Source organism: Trifolium pratense, linkage group LG3 (genome assembly GCF_020283565.1).
Source record: "Trifolium pratense cultivar HEN17-A07 linkage group LG3, ARS_RC_1.1, whole genome shotgun sequence".
NCBI classification, from domain to species: domain Eukaryota; kingdom Viridiplantae; phylum Streptophyta; class Magnoliopsida; order Fabales; family Fabaceae; genus Trifolium; species Trifolium pratense.
This window is the reverse complement of record NC_060061.1, coordinates 53276538-53291083: the sequence shown is the minus strand read 5'-3', so window position 1 is coordinate 53291083 and position 14546 is coordinate 53276538. Positions and strand designations below refer to the sequence as shown.

At 32.3% G+C, this 14546-nt stretch overlaps 3 protein-coding genes across 6 annotated transcripts; 1 reads left to right on the top strand and 2 right to left on the bottom strand.

The window, feature by feature from the left end:
- Window positions 1-135: 135 nt before the first annotated feature.
- Window positions 136-3587, bottom strand: LOC123917565 (mitotic-spindle organizing protein 1B-like). Of its 4 annotated transcripts, XR_006812485.1 has the most exons (4): window positions 3343-3587; window positions 1637-1901; window positions 1276-1353; window positions 136-407 (listed from the first exon to the last, which is right to left on the bottom strand). XR_006812485.1 is itself a non-coding variant. In XM_045969325.1 (2 exons), exon 1 carries the CDS (start codon window positions 1891-1893, stop codon window positions 1681-1683), a length of 213 nt encoding a protein of 70 aa, XP_045825281.1. In that variant the 5' UTR covers window positions 1894-2061; the 3' UTR covers window positions 136-407; window positions 1637-1680. The 4 variants fall into 4 exon arrangements, 1 of the variants encoding a protein (XP_045825281.1); XR_006812484.1 differs by lacking the exon at window positions 3343-3587 and having other exon boundaries at window positions 1637-2061; XR_006812486.1 differs by lacking the exons at window positions 136-407; window positions 3343-3587 and adding an exon at window positions 512-1165 and having other exon boundaries at window positions 1637-2061.
- Window positions 3588-7671: 4084 nt separating this feature from the next.
- Window positions 7672-9719, top strand: LOC123917563 (berberine bridge enzyme-like 22). Its single transcript, XM_045969323.1, has 2 exons — window positions 7672-8218; window positions 8390-9719. The coding sequence occupies exons 1-2, from the start codon at window positions 7711-7713 to the stop codon at window positions 9469-9471; spliced, it is 1590 nt and encodes a 529-aa protein (XP_045825279.1). The 5' UTR covers window positions 7672-7710; the 3' UTR covers window positions 9472-9719.
- On the bottom strand, window positions 9715-13573 carry LOC123917564 (high mobility group B protein 10-like). The gene is made up of 6 exons (XM_045969324.1): window positions 13349-13573; window positions 12482-12560; window positions 12170-12329; window positions 12006-12083; window positions 10665-11020; window positions 9715-9992 (listed from the first exon to the last, which is right to left on the bottom strand). The coding sequence occupies exons 1-6, from the start codon at window positions 13474-13476 to the stop codon at window positions 9906-9908; spliced, it is 888 nt and encodes a 295-aa protein (XP_045825280.1). The 5' UTR covers window positions 13477-13573; the 3' UTR covers window positions 9715-9905.
- Window positions 13574-14546: the final 973 nt, after the last annotated feature.

Here is a 14546-nt window from a genome sequence, read left to right as displayed (position 1 = left end):
CATGTCGTAAGTTGTTTCTAGTTTTCTTAAAAATCTTAACAAGCAATGATAATACTAGCAAAGCTTATCATGTGCCAAGACAACCATTCACTAATTAACTGTAGAGCGTAGACTTATAAATAAGGGGCATCAATGGAGTAAAATAACCATGATTTTAGAAAAACTACAACAAGATGTTTTGTAAAATCATTCACCATAATTTACACCAGAATTGTCCAAAAGCTACCTTTCTAAGCCATCAATTTTCTCATGAGAAAATTCTTTGTATAACGATAAATAAAACCAACTATAACAAGGATAAAAGAAAAGAACAAAAGGGTCTATTGAGGAGTTGAACCATTGGATTTGTACTTCAACATTTCAATCCTGTATCTTTCTTTATCTCTTTTCCCTTTCTCCTGATAAACCTGCATTAAATTAACAAAAAATAGTACACAAAAGTCTGAGATAAATAACCCCAAAATGTAGGTTCAAACTTCAAACTTCAAACAGATAAGGGAAGTTTCATGTCTGTTTTGTTTTTGACATGCAAATGTATTTTGATTCTGTAGTCGGCATACAACTTTTTTTTGCTAAAAAAAATTATAATTACAGATCAATCCTTTACAATTATAGGCCTATAATACAGAACTAAGAAGTAAGAAGCCATTTTGCAAGTAGAATTAAAAGTGGTTATCTTAGAAGCCAGAAGTGGACATAAATAACCTCCTGATATTTCTTGACATAGACTATTTCTACACAGGGATATCTTTAGAAGCCAAAAGAAAAATAGTTAACTTTACATACACTATAAAGCTGAGGGAACATTCTCAAGCACTAACACAAAAGACACCAGGCACGACACCGATACCGGTAATAATTTAAAAAACCAGAAGTAATCGAATGTAATAGATGTGTTAATGTCGTGTCGGACACTGGACACACATTTAATTTGTAGTGTCAGTGCTACAGTACATAGATCTCAAGTGCCGAAAAGACAACAATGATAACTATGGCTTCAACTAGAAAAGACCCAGCTGCATTCTAATATTGTACAGAGTATAGACATTACGGTATTACTTCCATTCACACACTTGACGACATATGTAGAAATGTTCTAAACAATTGCATAAATCCCACTTTTGGCTTTTCCATGGAAATATAATAGAAGCATGAATTTTCCCCCCTAAGACATAATCAACAAATCAGAATATGCAGAATACATGTGTAAATAAAGATATAACCATCTATGAAATACAACCAAAGATATGAGACAGAATTGTAAAAATCACTAACCTGTGTCAAACCCAAACTTTAATTTGTTGGTCTTAATTTCTGCATCGCAACTCTTCTCCATCCTCAATTTATAGACAACTGGATCAGAAGAAATTCAATCAGGAGGGAAAATTATAGAAAATTCAAAACCAAGCCAAGCTTGATTAGGGGGGAAAATAATAAGAGGCAATTCGACCTCCACTAGATTTGATCCTATGTGGCACGCTGTATGCAATGAACAGTGGTCATTTTTCTATTCTTTTGTGTCAAGTATATGGATTTTTTTAAAATGATAAATAAAGAGTAAAATACACTTGGTTTCCTAATAATAACAAACATAATCTTATGGTGGGATCCTTAACACATCATAAAAGATTGTTACCTTGAACAGATTTGTGCTGTTGGATGCAACAAAATACATCATGATCAAGGAGGTGTAGGATGCAATGATGAAACAGGGAGCCTCTCCTTTCTAAGTTCCTTGACAATAGCAGCAAGAGCTTCGGGGTTTACCCCTAGATCGCAGAGAGCAATGAGAATAGAAACTGTGTGACGGTCTAAGCCCGTGTCGAGTATGTTGGACATGTGAAATGCCAGGTCCAGAGCTTCTCGTGCACTTTTTGCGGCTTCTGGATCCATGCTTAAGGCTGAAATGTGAATATCATATGCTTAATAGATCATAATTGCAAAAATGAAAACACCTATATACAGGTCAAATCTACCCTCCAAACTGCCATCTAAAACCAAAAGCCAATGTTTTAAAAACTAGACCAAAGGTCCAAACGGACGAGACCTCCAGGTCATGGTTCAATTTAGGCATGGCAATGGGGCGGGGCGGGGACGGATTTTGCCCTCCCCAAACCCAAACCCATAAAGTTCGGGTTTCCCCAAACCCATCCCAAATTCGAGCGGGGATAAAAATGATAACCCCAAACTCATACCCAACGGGGATCGGGTATCCCCATCGGGTTTCGGGTATCCCATTAGCCTCTTTCCACATGAGTTTATATTATATTTTAGTATTTTTTTTATTAAAAAAAAGTTAAATGTCCAAAATTATTTTTTCTCAACAACATTTTTTTAAATAAAAAAAAAAAAAAAAATGGTTTGTTTAATACTCAAATTAAAATAAAAAATAAATATATGAACGTAATTTAAGAGATTGTTTAAGTGTTTCTAATTTAAAAGAGGTGAAATTTAATTTTTAGTATAAGCGGGGCGGGTTCGGGGACAGGTTCGGGGTGGGTATCAATGTACCCATTACCCGCCCCAAACCCATCTTTTGAAATCGGGGAAAACCCAAACCCAGTCAACTCGAGTTTTACCCGTCAAAACGGGTATGGTTTGGGTGGATGCCCGCGAGTATGAGTTTTATTGTCATGCCTAGTTCAATTGATTCAACCGACAGTTGAACCAATTAAATAAATATGGTGCTAAACTTCATAGATGACTCATGCATAGTCATAACTTTATAAAATTAACCCCATAACAAATAAATACAAATGTAAACAAAATATCCATGACAAATATATTAAAATCTATAACAAAGACAAGTCTATAAATTCAAACATCAAATCTCATGTAGTTCAATATCACCACTACAAAGAACACCTTGTTTCATTAGGGTTCATAAAATTCATTCAACATACTCATTACGCGATAAGCGCAATTTAAAATCGTCAATAATAATCTCTGAACTTATATTTGCAGCAATTTTTCTAAAGTTTTCTTCCTCACAAACTTTCCTCTTGAAAAAAAGTAAATTTTTCAATTTTTCTAAAATTCATTTCTTTCATCCTCACAAGCTTTCCTCCTAAAAAATACTCATTTTTTCTGACATTGATCTTCAATAATTTTCTTATGCAAATCAATAAATCAACAAACAATAACAATAAATAAATACAAACAAATCAATAAATAAATATGGAGCTTTGAGCAACTTGTGGAAAACAATTTATGCAAAGTTCAATAAATCAACTTCAACAACATTCAACAATAGGGTTATAGGGAGAACCATAAATCAATAACAAAGTTAAGTAGTTAACAAAAAATGAGAAATTAGAGAGTGAGGAAGAGAAAGAGAGAGACCTGCAAGAGAACAGTAATCAGGGAAATCAAAGAAATTCAATTTTGGGGGTAAAGTTTGCAAATTTTGTTTTCTTTTGGACCGGACGGTTTGCTGAAATGGGCACCGGTTCCATGGGTTGTCGGGTTCGGACCATTAATCGATTAAGGGTATGTTTGGTAAGTTCAATAAGTTAACTTATAGTTTATTGGACTAGCTTATAATCTTGTTTGACAAAATGAATGTGTTTGATAACAAGCTTATCTAATTAGTTTATGGTGTGTTTTTTTTTGAACAAGCCAAAATGAAATATATTAACATAATCAGCCTCCCCAGCACAAGACGTACCGAGGTAGGCTACAAAAATTTACAAAGAGTTAGAGAAACCAGAAACATAAGCAAAAGTTTATGGTGTGTTTGATAACACAAAAATGCTAGTATATAGCTTATTATACTACTCGCTCCATTTCAAATTACTTACTTTTTAAAAAATTTTATTTTTTGTAAATTACTTGTCTTTTTTATAATTTATATTAACGGTATTTAATAAAAACGCATAAACCGTTAATTTTGATGAGTCTAAAAAACATATCAAACGATTTTAGTTTTTTATAAAACTTAACATAGATGATCTATAAGATATAAACTTTCAATCCAACGGTGAATTTTGTAAAATTTGTATTCGTCAAAGCGTTATTGAGCGGTGTAACATTACTCAAATGTTACACTTACACCGGTGTAATTTGATCTCTCCCCCTATTTATTAATAATATATAAATCGATCTTACATTTATACATAGTTCAGAATTTCTATCCAAACAAAATTAAAATAGCCACAAGATTAATTTCGTATCGAACACCCTCCAGAATCCTTTGGTCCAATCCTTAAAAATAAATCTAACATAATCAAATTTACTTGGTTCTCCTCCTTTCAACTCATCACTTCGGGATGCAGATTTGCTCCAGTAATTTTTCACGCAGTTTTGATTCTGGCCGTTGATTGTTGATCGGACGATCCAGATCAATGAAGTTATAAAATCACTTAAATCAATCTTGATCGCACAGTTTAGATCGGACGGCTGTAATTTAAAACAGCGTGAAAACTGTGGGAAACCAAACAGCAGGAAATCTGTTTCCATCACTTCGTGTGTTTGGACTTAGAGGTGTATATTTTGCTAAAGGGAAAAACTAAAATGCGTCATAAGGGCACATGTTAGTGATTCAAAAAATAAAATATTTTATCATAATTAATGCATTTATTTTACTTTTTAAACTTGTTCACAAATTAATTACACAAAATTTAAGAAAATGTTTCCACTTTTAGATTCTTAACATGTGCCCTTAGGACACATGTTAGCAAGACTCTTTGCTAAAAATACGAATAGAATATTCAATATAAATTTGATGAATGGTCCAAATCTGTTATATTTGTTGGTTACCCTTTTCATCAAGCCATATCAGATTTTGGGTATGTCAGCAATAAATTATGAAATCAAAGCAATATCAAGCCATGTCAGTTTTTTAGTAATGGAATTAAAGAAAGGTATATCAGTCAACGCATACAAGCTGTTACAGCAAAGCAAGATCAATAGTTTGATATCATAGCCAAATTATAGGCTCAAGCTTTTGTTATACAAATAAAGGCAGTCAAGTAATGGATAGTAGATTGAAGTGCAATCAATCATATTTGAATATCATTGAGTTGATTTGATTCTTATCATAAAGATAGATACTTACTACTCATAGGGTGCGTTTGATCGGATAAAAAATAAGGGACTGGACAAGACAACTCCTACTATACTGTGTTTGATTTTAAAACTATTCCTGGTACTGGACAAACTGGGGGCCAAGAGACAGGACAAAACTTGAAATTCTTGTCCCCCACAGAACCACGGGACAATTTTTTGTCCTCAGCACAAGTTGTCTAAAATACCAAAATAGTCTTTTGTCCAGCAAACATCGTACAACACAAAGTTTGTTTAATACCTTAAACGTTTGTCTTGTGCTGTTCTGTCTTGTATTGTACTGTTCTGTCCAGTATTTATATTTTGCAGATCAAACGGACCCATAGATGGATACAATTATATTAGACTTGAGTTTCTTAGTACTCATAATAGAGCTTTGACTGTATTTGATATCTTAAAGAGTAAGTACAGAACAAAACTGTACAAGACAGAACAACACAAAAAAATGAGGCCCCGTAAATGTTGAGGCCCTGGGCTGTGGGCCTGCTTGTCCTGTCTCAGAACCGGCTCTGATAGTGAAGAGTTTGAGTTGTATGCATGAAGCCCTTGAGTCGATCATCTCTCCGTTATAAAAGAAAAAATCAATCTTACTTTAATTTTGAGTTTGAATATTTAAATTGTTATTTCTACAAGTAGATAGATAACATAACTACAATATATATATATAGTAGTATAATACATGCAATAACATTTTATAAATTTATTAGAACAATCTATCTATACAATAAAAGATTCAAAACTCAACTATAAAAAAAATATTGATGTTTAAAACGGGCTTTGTTGCCAACTGGCCACGAGGAACCGGGGAAACTGTAATCAATCCTTTTAAAAATTAAAAATTAAAAATAGTTCTATCTATTATTAATAGTATTATTTTAGACTGTTTATTATTAAAACAACATTAAGTATGTGGGTATATAATATAACTTCATTACCAACAATGAATTGGTCCAAATAGTAAGGATCTTCGTCACCCTTAAATATGTGGTCGGAAGTTCGATTCCTGACTCATGCGGTGGTTGATACATGTGTTTAGCTTTTGGTGTACCTTCTTATATAATTGTGTATTTTTTAGAGGTTGTTCAGCGGTAGCGTGATATAATTCTGATACCCTTTTGTATTATGAATTTTCTCTTATCTTTATTGCGTTTTATATATAATATTATTTGCCATTAAAAAAATACACAAAGCCAAATAAAAATATATTTAAACACATACATAGATGGAAAAAATTAAGTATAAAACAATTTAATCACATTATTTAAGTCAACATATTTAACTATCTTTTCTATTGATTTTCTATTTTTCTTACTATACTACAAGTAGGATATTTTTCATTTAAATTGTGCCCAACTAAATAGAGTTTAATTGATATGCACCGACGATGTAAAATTGTTTTACACGATCGTCCAATAAATAACCATTATTTTGTCATGTCACATCAAGAAAGTGAGATGATGTGGTGGAAAACATGATTAATATTAATTGATAGTGTAAAATTACTTTATATCGTCGATGAATATCAATTAAATCCAACTAAATATACCTTACCAGGAATGCCGAAGCAAGAAATGCCACGGAGAAAAATCTGTTTTTTTTTATGTTTTGGAAATATCACTGCCACACAGCAATCTCTCTAGTCTCTCTATACTTCAATATTCCATTTCAACCTTTTCAAGTGAACAAATGTTTGATTTTTTTTTATTATCACGTTATAGGTATAAAAATTTCACTATTATTTAGTAGTGAAATGTTTGATTTTTTTTCTCTATTAGGTGGTGTTTGATTTTGGCTTTATTCATCGGTGTTCTGCTTATATACGGCACATTTGTTTTGTAGTTTCGCTTTTCTCTCAGTCTTTGTTCGTCTTGTGCAAAGACCGGTTATTTAGTAGTGATTAATTTTTATGGAGACCTAAGACACACAATATTCTTTCCTTCCAAGAAAGAGTGCCCATGCTAAATAGTGCTCGGGTACTTGTGAAACATATTTAAAAAGAATAATAAGGATAAAGTTAATGTTAGAACTATAACTTTTTATATATTTAAGATATTGAAGGTACATATTTTAAAAATAAACTCCTTATTAATATACTAAACTACTGTCTTAGGGATATACTGTTTAACATTTTCCATAAAAAAAAAAAACAAAAATCATCTATTAAATGTGGTCATTATATAAAGTACTAGTAACTTATACATTAAATATTTTTACTCAATGAATATGAACATTAATTGTTTTTTTTTTTGTTGCAACATTAATTAATTGTATTTTTAGTAAATAAAGTCAAATAAGTAATAAATACATCTACCAATAATGAATTGATCCAAGTGGTAAGGATCTTGGCCCCCCGGCATAAAGTCAGGGATTCGATTCCTGACTCATGCTTAAAGAGAAAATTCGGTTGGGAGGGGAGAACTCACCTTGTGTGCCCCACAAGTTTTTCGACGGAGATTAGTCATCGTTAATGGTGGTGGTAACTTCGTACCAATATCAATGGTAACAAAAAAAATACATCTTAAAGTATACCATTTTTTATATATTTGAGACTAAATTTTTTTCCAAGAATTTGCTTATATATTAGAGATCAGTTGGAGTATGGTTCATCACTCAAAACACCTCAAGCTAGGGAAGAAACACAAAGAGATGGATTATCTTGCAGGGTTTCTGATTCTATCTCTTTCAATCTCTTGTGCAGCTTCTACTTTAGTTGAGAACAGTTTCATGAAGTGCATGTCAAACAGAGTTAGTGATTATTCTAAATCCACTGAAAAAACAGTGTTTATCAAATCATCCTCCTTATTGTATCCAAAAATGTTGGCATCATTGGAACAAAATCCTAGATGGCTGAATTCATCAAGCAAGCCTCTTCTCATTGTTGCACCTTCCCATGAATCAGAAATTCAAGCAGCCATACTATGCAGCAAAGAGATTGGTGTGCATATTAGAGTCAGAAGTGGTGGACATGATTATGAAGGGCTATCTTACAAATCTTACCTTTGTAAGACACCCTTTATCATGATTGATCTCATCAACATCCGTTCGATCGATATTAATCTTTCTGATGAAACAGCTTGGGTTCAGGCTGGTGCAACATTAGGAGAACTTTACTACAAAATTTCCAAAGCAAGTAAAGATCATGGATTCCCTGCAGGTAATTAGTTTGACTTATTTGAAATTATTTGCAACTGTTTGAGAGAACTAATGAAAATAGCTTATAACTTCGATAAAAATAGTTTTGACATTTTTTTTTAAATTGTTATAAAATAGGTTAAACATAAACACTTATATAATATACGCTTAATTAAGTTGTTTTTCCAAACAGGAGTATGTCCAAGCGTTGGCGTAGGTGGTCATTTCAGTGGAGGTGGATTTGGTGCCATGGTTAGGAAACATGGTTTAGCAGCAGACCAAGTTGTTGATGCTTACTTAATAGATGTAAATGGGAAAATTCTTGATAAAAAATCAATGGGAGAAGAAGTTTTTTGGGCTATTAGAGGAGGTAGTGCCACTAGTTTTGGAGTCATTCTTGCATGGAAGATAAGGTTGGTTAGAGTTCCACATATTGTTACTGTTTTCAATGTTCAAAGAACATTGGAACAAGGAGCAACCAAGCTCATTCATAGATGGCAATACATAGCACATAAGTTGCATGAAGATCTTTTCATTAGAATAGTTGCTCAAAATACTGGTGCAAATTCAAAAACAATTCAAGGCCTATTTAACTCTCTCTTCCTTGGGAAAAAAGATAAGTTAATATCTATAATGAATAAGAGTTTTCCTGAATTAGGATTGCAGGCCAAAGATTGCATTGAAATGAGTTGGATTCAATCAGTTTTGTATTTAGCAGGATACAAGAAAGATGACCCTACAGAACTCTTGCTGAATAGAACTACAAGTTACAAAAGTCCATTCAAATCCAAATCTGATTTTGTACAAGAGCCTATACCAGAAACAGGTTTAGAAGGTGCTTGGAGAATGCTTCTAAATGAAGATACAAAAGCAATGCTGATAATGGAGCCTTTTGGTGGAAAAATGAATGAAATTTCAGAAACTGAAATCCCTTTTCCACACAGAAAAGGAAACTTGTACAACATACAATATTTTGTCAAGTGGGATGAGAATAAAATTGAAGAATCCAACAAGCATATAAAGTGGATTAGAATGGTTTATCAATACATGACACCTTATGTTTCAAAATCTCCAAGAGCTTCATATTACAACTATAGAGATCTTGATTTAGGTAGTAACAAGAATGGTAACACAAACTACTCAGAAGCAAGTGTTTGGGGCATCAACTACTTTAAGAGAAACTTTAGGCGCTTGGCACACATTAAGACAAAATTTGATCCCCAAAACTTTTTCAGGAATGAGCAGAGTATTCCTATTCTAAATTTCCTTCCCTGATCGTATTATTAGGAGCATATAGAACCATCGTGTAGTGTTTTAATAGCTCTTCTTGGATTAACAACTTCATTCAACACTTATTATGTAAGTGCTTATGTATAAGTTATTTCTACAACAAAAGATAAAATAAAGTCAAACAAATTTCATACAAGCTATCTTATAGACATAAGCTGAAAACAGCTTTATGCACATGTCGTAAGTTGCCTAACCGTAGAGCATAGACTTGTAAATAAGGGGCATAAATTGAATGAAAGATCCATGATTTTAGAGAAAAAAACTACTACAAGATGTTTTGCAAAACCATTCACCATAATTTACACCAGAATTGTCTAAAAGCTACCTTTCTGAGCCAGCAATTTTCTCATGAGAAAATTATCTGTATAACGATAAATAAAACCAACTATAACAAGGATAAAAGAAAAGAACACAAGAGTCTATTGAGGAGTTGAACCGTTGGATTTGTACTTCAACATTTCAATCCTGTATCTTTCTTTATCTCTTTTCCCTTTCTCCTGATAAACCTGCATTAAATTAACAAAAAAAACAGTTCACAAAAGTCTGAGATAAATAACCCCAAAATGTAGGTTCAAACAGATAAGGGCAGTTTCATGTCTGTTTTGTTTTTGACATGCAAATGTATTTTGATTCTGTAGTCGGCATACAACTCTTTTGCTAAAAAAAAATTATAATTACAGAGTACAGACATTACAGTGTTACTTCCATTCACACACTCGACAACATATGTATAAATGTTCTAAGCAATTCCATAAATCCCACTTTTGGCTTTTCCAATGAACATCAAGGCAGTTCCGCAAATGTTCTACTTTAGATTTTCTATACCTTGTTGCTTGTCTATACCAACTACCAAGCATATATTATTAATTTTATGAATCTCAAAATGCCTCTTAATGCAATGTTTGCCTAATTAGTAGGAGAGATAAATGAAGGGAATGAAGAGAAAATGTCCATATGCCTGAATAAACTATTCCATATATACAGATAACTTTTCCTTTTCATTCTCTTTTCCTTCCCTTCATCTTCATTAACCATGCAAGAGGCAAATATGTTAAGTTACAAAAAGAAAAAAGAATCTGCACAATGTTGTCAAATAGCGATTTGTTCAGATTCCGCTACGCTACAAAACAAAAGTCAATCCTCTGACTGCATCAATGATAAAAAGTGTGCATCTATACCTGTCTTTCTGCATCTGTCAGATTTCTCCACATAACCCCAATTTTCTTGTTAATTGCTCCCTCTTGGCCGTAAAATGAAGGCTTTAGCCTGGCATAATTCTCAGCAAAAAAGAAATTGTAACCATTCCTGTTTGATTTCGGACGATATGGATCACTTAATGCCAATCTTGATTTCTTTCTTTTCCTTGAAATAGGCGTACCTTCAGTATAAGAACTCGGAGACGCATTACTAGGAACATGATACAGGACACCTTTCAGCTGTTCAGAACCCAGGTCCACCGTTACTATATATCCACCATCGAATTTCCCATCAACTGTTCCACGAACTAAAGAACCAAGTGTCTGTACTGGATTGACTGCATATAAGAAAACATCGTTATCAGACATATGCAAAAATGTATATCCACTTAACCCCACAGATACGCACCCTGTTTGGATAAATAATTTAATTAAGCGCTTGTAGCATAAAAGATTATCACCTTTGTTTATGTATAAGGTGTTTCTATAACATAAGAAAAATAAACTCAAACTTTTTTCATATAAGCTATAAGCTGTTTTCATAAGCTCTCTCAATCAGTCTCACAAGTGCTTATGGCAGTATATACTCTCAAACAATAACGGCATAATATTCTATTGTATGAAACAAACCCATTCTTAGATGATTTTTTTTCTTTAATTTACCGTTGACGTTTTTTAGCTTGTGTGTCCATCTAATCTATAAGAAAGATTTACTGTCAACATAATGGGATTCATATTTATACTAATATTTAACGAGTCCTGTCATCTTGTTATCCATATTTTTCTACTTTCCACATTATAGCAAAAAATTTAGCGGGAAACTTCAAGTTTGTACATTTCCATAGAATGTCATGCCAAGCCATCTTTAACTCGAAAATTGAAAGCTTTAAATATAACTAGGGAAGTTCGCATCCCCTGTATGAAACTGAAACATCATTCTCAGTGACTGTTCTCAAAAAGCAAATTAAACAACGCATAAAAACATAGGAAAAATCCAACCATTGCATCACAAATCATAAGTCAGCGAATATCACGAAAAAATATGTCAGAGGAGGAAGACACAAATTATAGGAAACAGATTTTCTGCAGTAACCACATGTTGCAGTTATTGACCTTGGCTGTCCGTTCTAAATCAACAGTTGAGATTGTTTAAAATTTATTTAGTGAATATGTAATCTGAGCCGTCTGATTTCAAATCAATGGCTGAGATTTATTGCTAACAAATTACGTGATATTATTACAGCGAGTAAAAAAAAATATAGATACAAATAAATGTTTGAAGCATCAAAGCATTAATCAGATCTTAATGATTCATTGACTTACCCTGAACAGGTGAATCATTGATAGCAGCACCCTCTCTATTGGTTGTGGAGCTATTGGCAAGGTTCTCACTCATAGCATCTGGATATTTGAAATTATTGGTTGGTCAAAGATGAAAATTTCAAAACAGCACAATTAGAGGAGAAAAGGTTAGTATATTTACTTACCAGGTGTTGAGGGAGGGACTTGCTTGCAAAGATAATATGCTTGCTCAAAGTGATACAACAATGATAGATAGTACTTGCGCACCATGAATGATGCGCTTGTTATGGTCTCTCGGAACTTGAAGGACATAACTACTTCCTTCCATTTACGATCTATAATCACCTACATAAATTTAAAAAATCTTAGAGGAGCCATTGTAGTAAAGTTGTAATGAAGACAGAAATATATCTAACAAAAAAATTTCAACATCATTGAGCTATATCATACATAAATTTTAAATCAAGACGACTAGTAGAGAAATATATAATGCATACCTTTTCTATACCACCACGAGATGTTACTTCAACGAAAAGGTGATGTAGATCTAGTGGCTTTCCCCCTATAGTAGGAATCCTACACAAACAAAACGGGAAAAGCATGGCTATAAGGATCGGATAAACATACAATTCGAAAGAAAACTAAACCCAATTGATATGAACCATTGTGTGTATCTATTTCAGATATGAATCCTGATTCGTAATGATAAATCTTAATTCCCTACGATGAATCCCGATAAATTCTAATGAATCACGGAACCTGAATTTTGTGTGCCAACCATGTTTTATCGTCAACTTTATTTAGCAAACACTATTCTAATGAATCTTGAATTATTTTTAGCTTCGTATATGGTATGTCGTCAACCTATACTTTTTGTGCATGTCATTTATCTTTACTTAAAAATGTCATATTTCCATCGGACATGCATCTTGCGATCTATAATACGACCTGCTTCACAATTCGGAAAATAGGTGTCCGATTCACAATCTCGATAATGGGAAAAAGTAATAACAAACAATTTTAGTTCTGTCAAAATTTCCCAGTCTTCTACACTTCATACTACAACACTTGACCTCATATACTTCAAAAATTGAATTCATTAACATAAAAGAAGCAAACTTGATATACACTACATTTCACTTGCACTATCCAAAATAAAAATACAATCTTTAAATTTCACTATCACAATGAAATTCTCTCTATAAGCAACTAAGTGATAACTGGGTAGGTAAAGAAAACACAAACAAAAAAGCACAAAAATTTACCCTAAATTCAAACAAAATTGACCTAACCCACAAAATAAAAAAGCATGAATTATCAGAAAAAACAGTAAAAAATGGTAATTGAAACAGAAAAAAACTTACTTTAATTTGGTACCAAATGAATCATGAAAAGATTGAAGCTTTTCGGTGAAGAGGTTAGGATCATGAAGAAGGTCAGAGTAGAGTGCGGTTGGAGGAGGATAAGGGTTTTTGTTAGTGAGTTCGGTCATTTTGAATCTGTGCAGTGCGTGCTGTGCAGCATGCACAATTCAAAACTCAACTCAAATTCACAGTGCCAACCAAGTTTTCAATTCCCTTTCTTATATACTAGAACTTTGACCCATGCGGTACATGGGTCTAATTAGGTATAATATGTAACAATAAAAAATAAAATATAAAAATTTTAAGAGCGTTTTCAATAAGAGTAGTATAGGAAATTTCATGGACTAATTATTATATATTTGTTTATGTGCTTATTTTATATTTTATATATTTTTTAAATAATTCTGGAACCCCATCGTTTTGTTTACTTATTAAAAAAAATTGCTGATAACTAAAGGTTAAAAAATTGATGATAATTAAAGGTTAAAAAAAAATTAAAGACATAATCAAGAACATAAACTTAAGTAGACATTCATAAATAAATAAAAATTGTGATTAATTCCGCCGTTCAAATTTATTGAAAATAGGGTTAACATATTTGGATTCCTAAATTCTTTCATAATTGAAGCACATGTTTTAGCGGTTGAAAGGTTTTATTGTAAGTAAGGGATGCAGGTTCGATGACAAATCTATATTTTTTTTAATATAAAGCTGCAATAAAAAGAAAGAGAAAATGAGAGGGCGAAAATTTGGTTTATGGTTAGCTTATGTTAGCAAGCTTATAAATATAAGAGATTATTTGTTTTTAATTGTTTAAATTGTGCAATGAAAATTGATGGTGCTTAATTGTTGTATGAAATATTTCCTATGAAATTTGATGGAGCTTAACACTTTGTGGACATAATTTAAATCACAATTGGTCTGCTAGTGCATATTGTATCAATTGATCATCTGTTAATATTAAATCTGCAATGTTAAAATCAAAATAATGAATGTGATTAGTGACATGACTATGGTTGTGTTTTGTTGTATTGCAAAAAAAAATATTGATTTAGCAGAATTGAGTTTGATAATAACTTTCCAAATTACACGTGATAATAACTTTCCAAATCTCACATGATAATTATTCTCTAAATTTATGATCCGGTAGAAAAAAAATATTGATCAGGAAAGACATAAAAATATTTCGTGATGAATA

Coding starts and splice junctions, on each gene's coding strand:
- LOC123917563 (XM_045969323.1), top strand. CDS start 7,711: ATGGATTATCTTGCAGGGTTTCTGATTCTATCTCTTTCAATCTCTTGT. Junction 8,219..8,389: donor AGATCATGGATTCCCTGCAG/GTAATTAGTTTG, acceptor TTTTCCAAACAG/GAGTATGTCCAAGCGTTGGC.
- LOC123917564 (XM_045969324.1), bottom strand. CDS start 13,476: ATGACCGAACTCACTAACAAAAACCCTTATCCTCCTCCAACCGCACTC. Junction 12,561..13,348: donor TCATTTGGTACCAAATTAAA/GTAAGTTTTTTT, acceptor TTGTTTGTGTAG/GATTCCTACTATAGGGGGAA. Junction 9,993..10,664: donor TGACAGATGCAGAAAGACAG/GTATAGATGCAC, acceptor AATTTAATGCAG/GTTTATCAGGAGAAAGGGAA.
- LOC123917565 (XM_045969325.1), bottom strand. CDS start 1,893: ATGGATCCAGAAGCCGCAAAAAGTGCACGAGAAGCTCTGGACCTGGCA.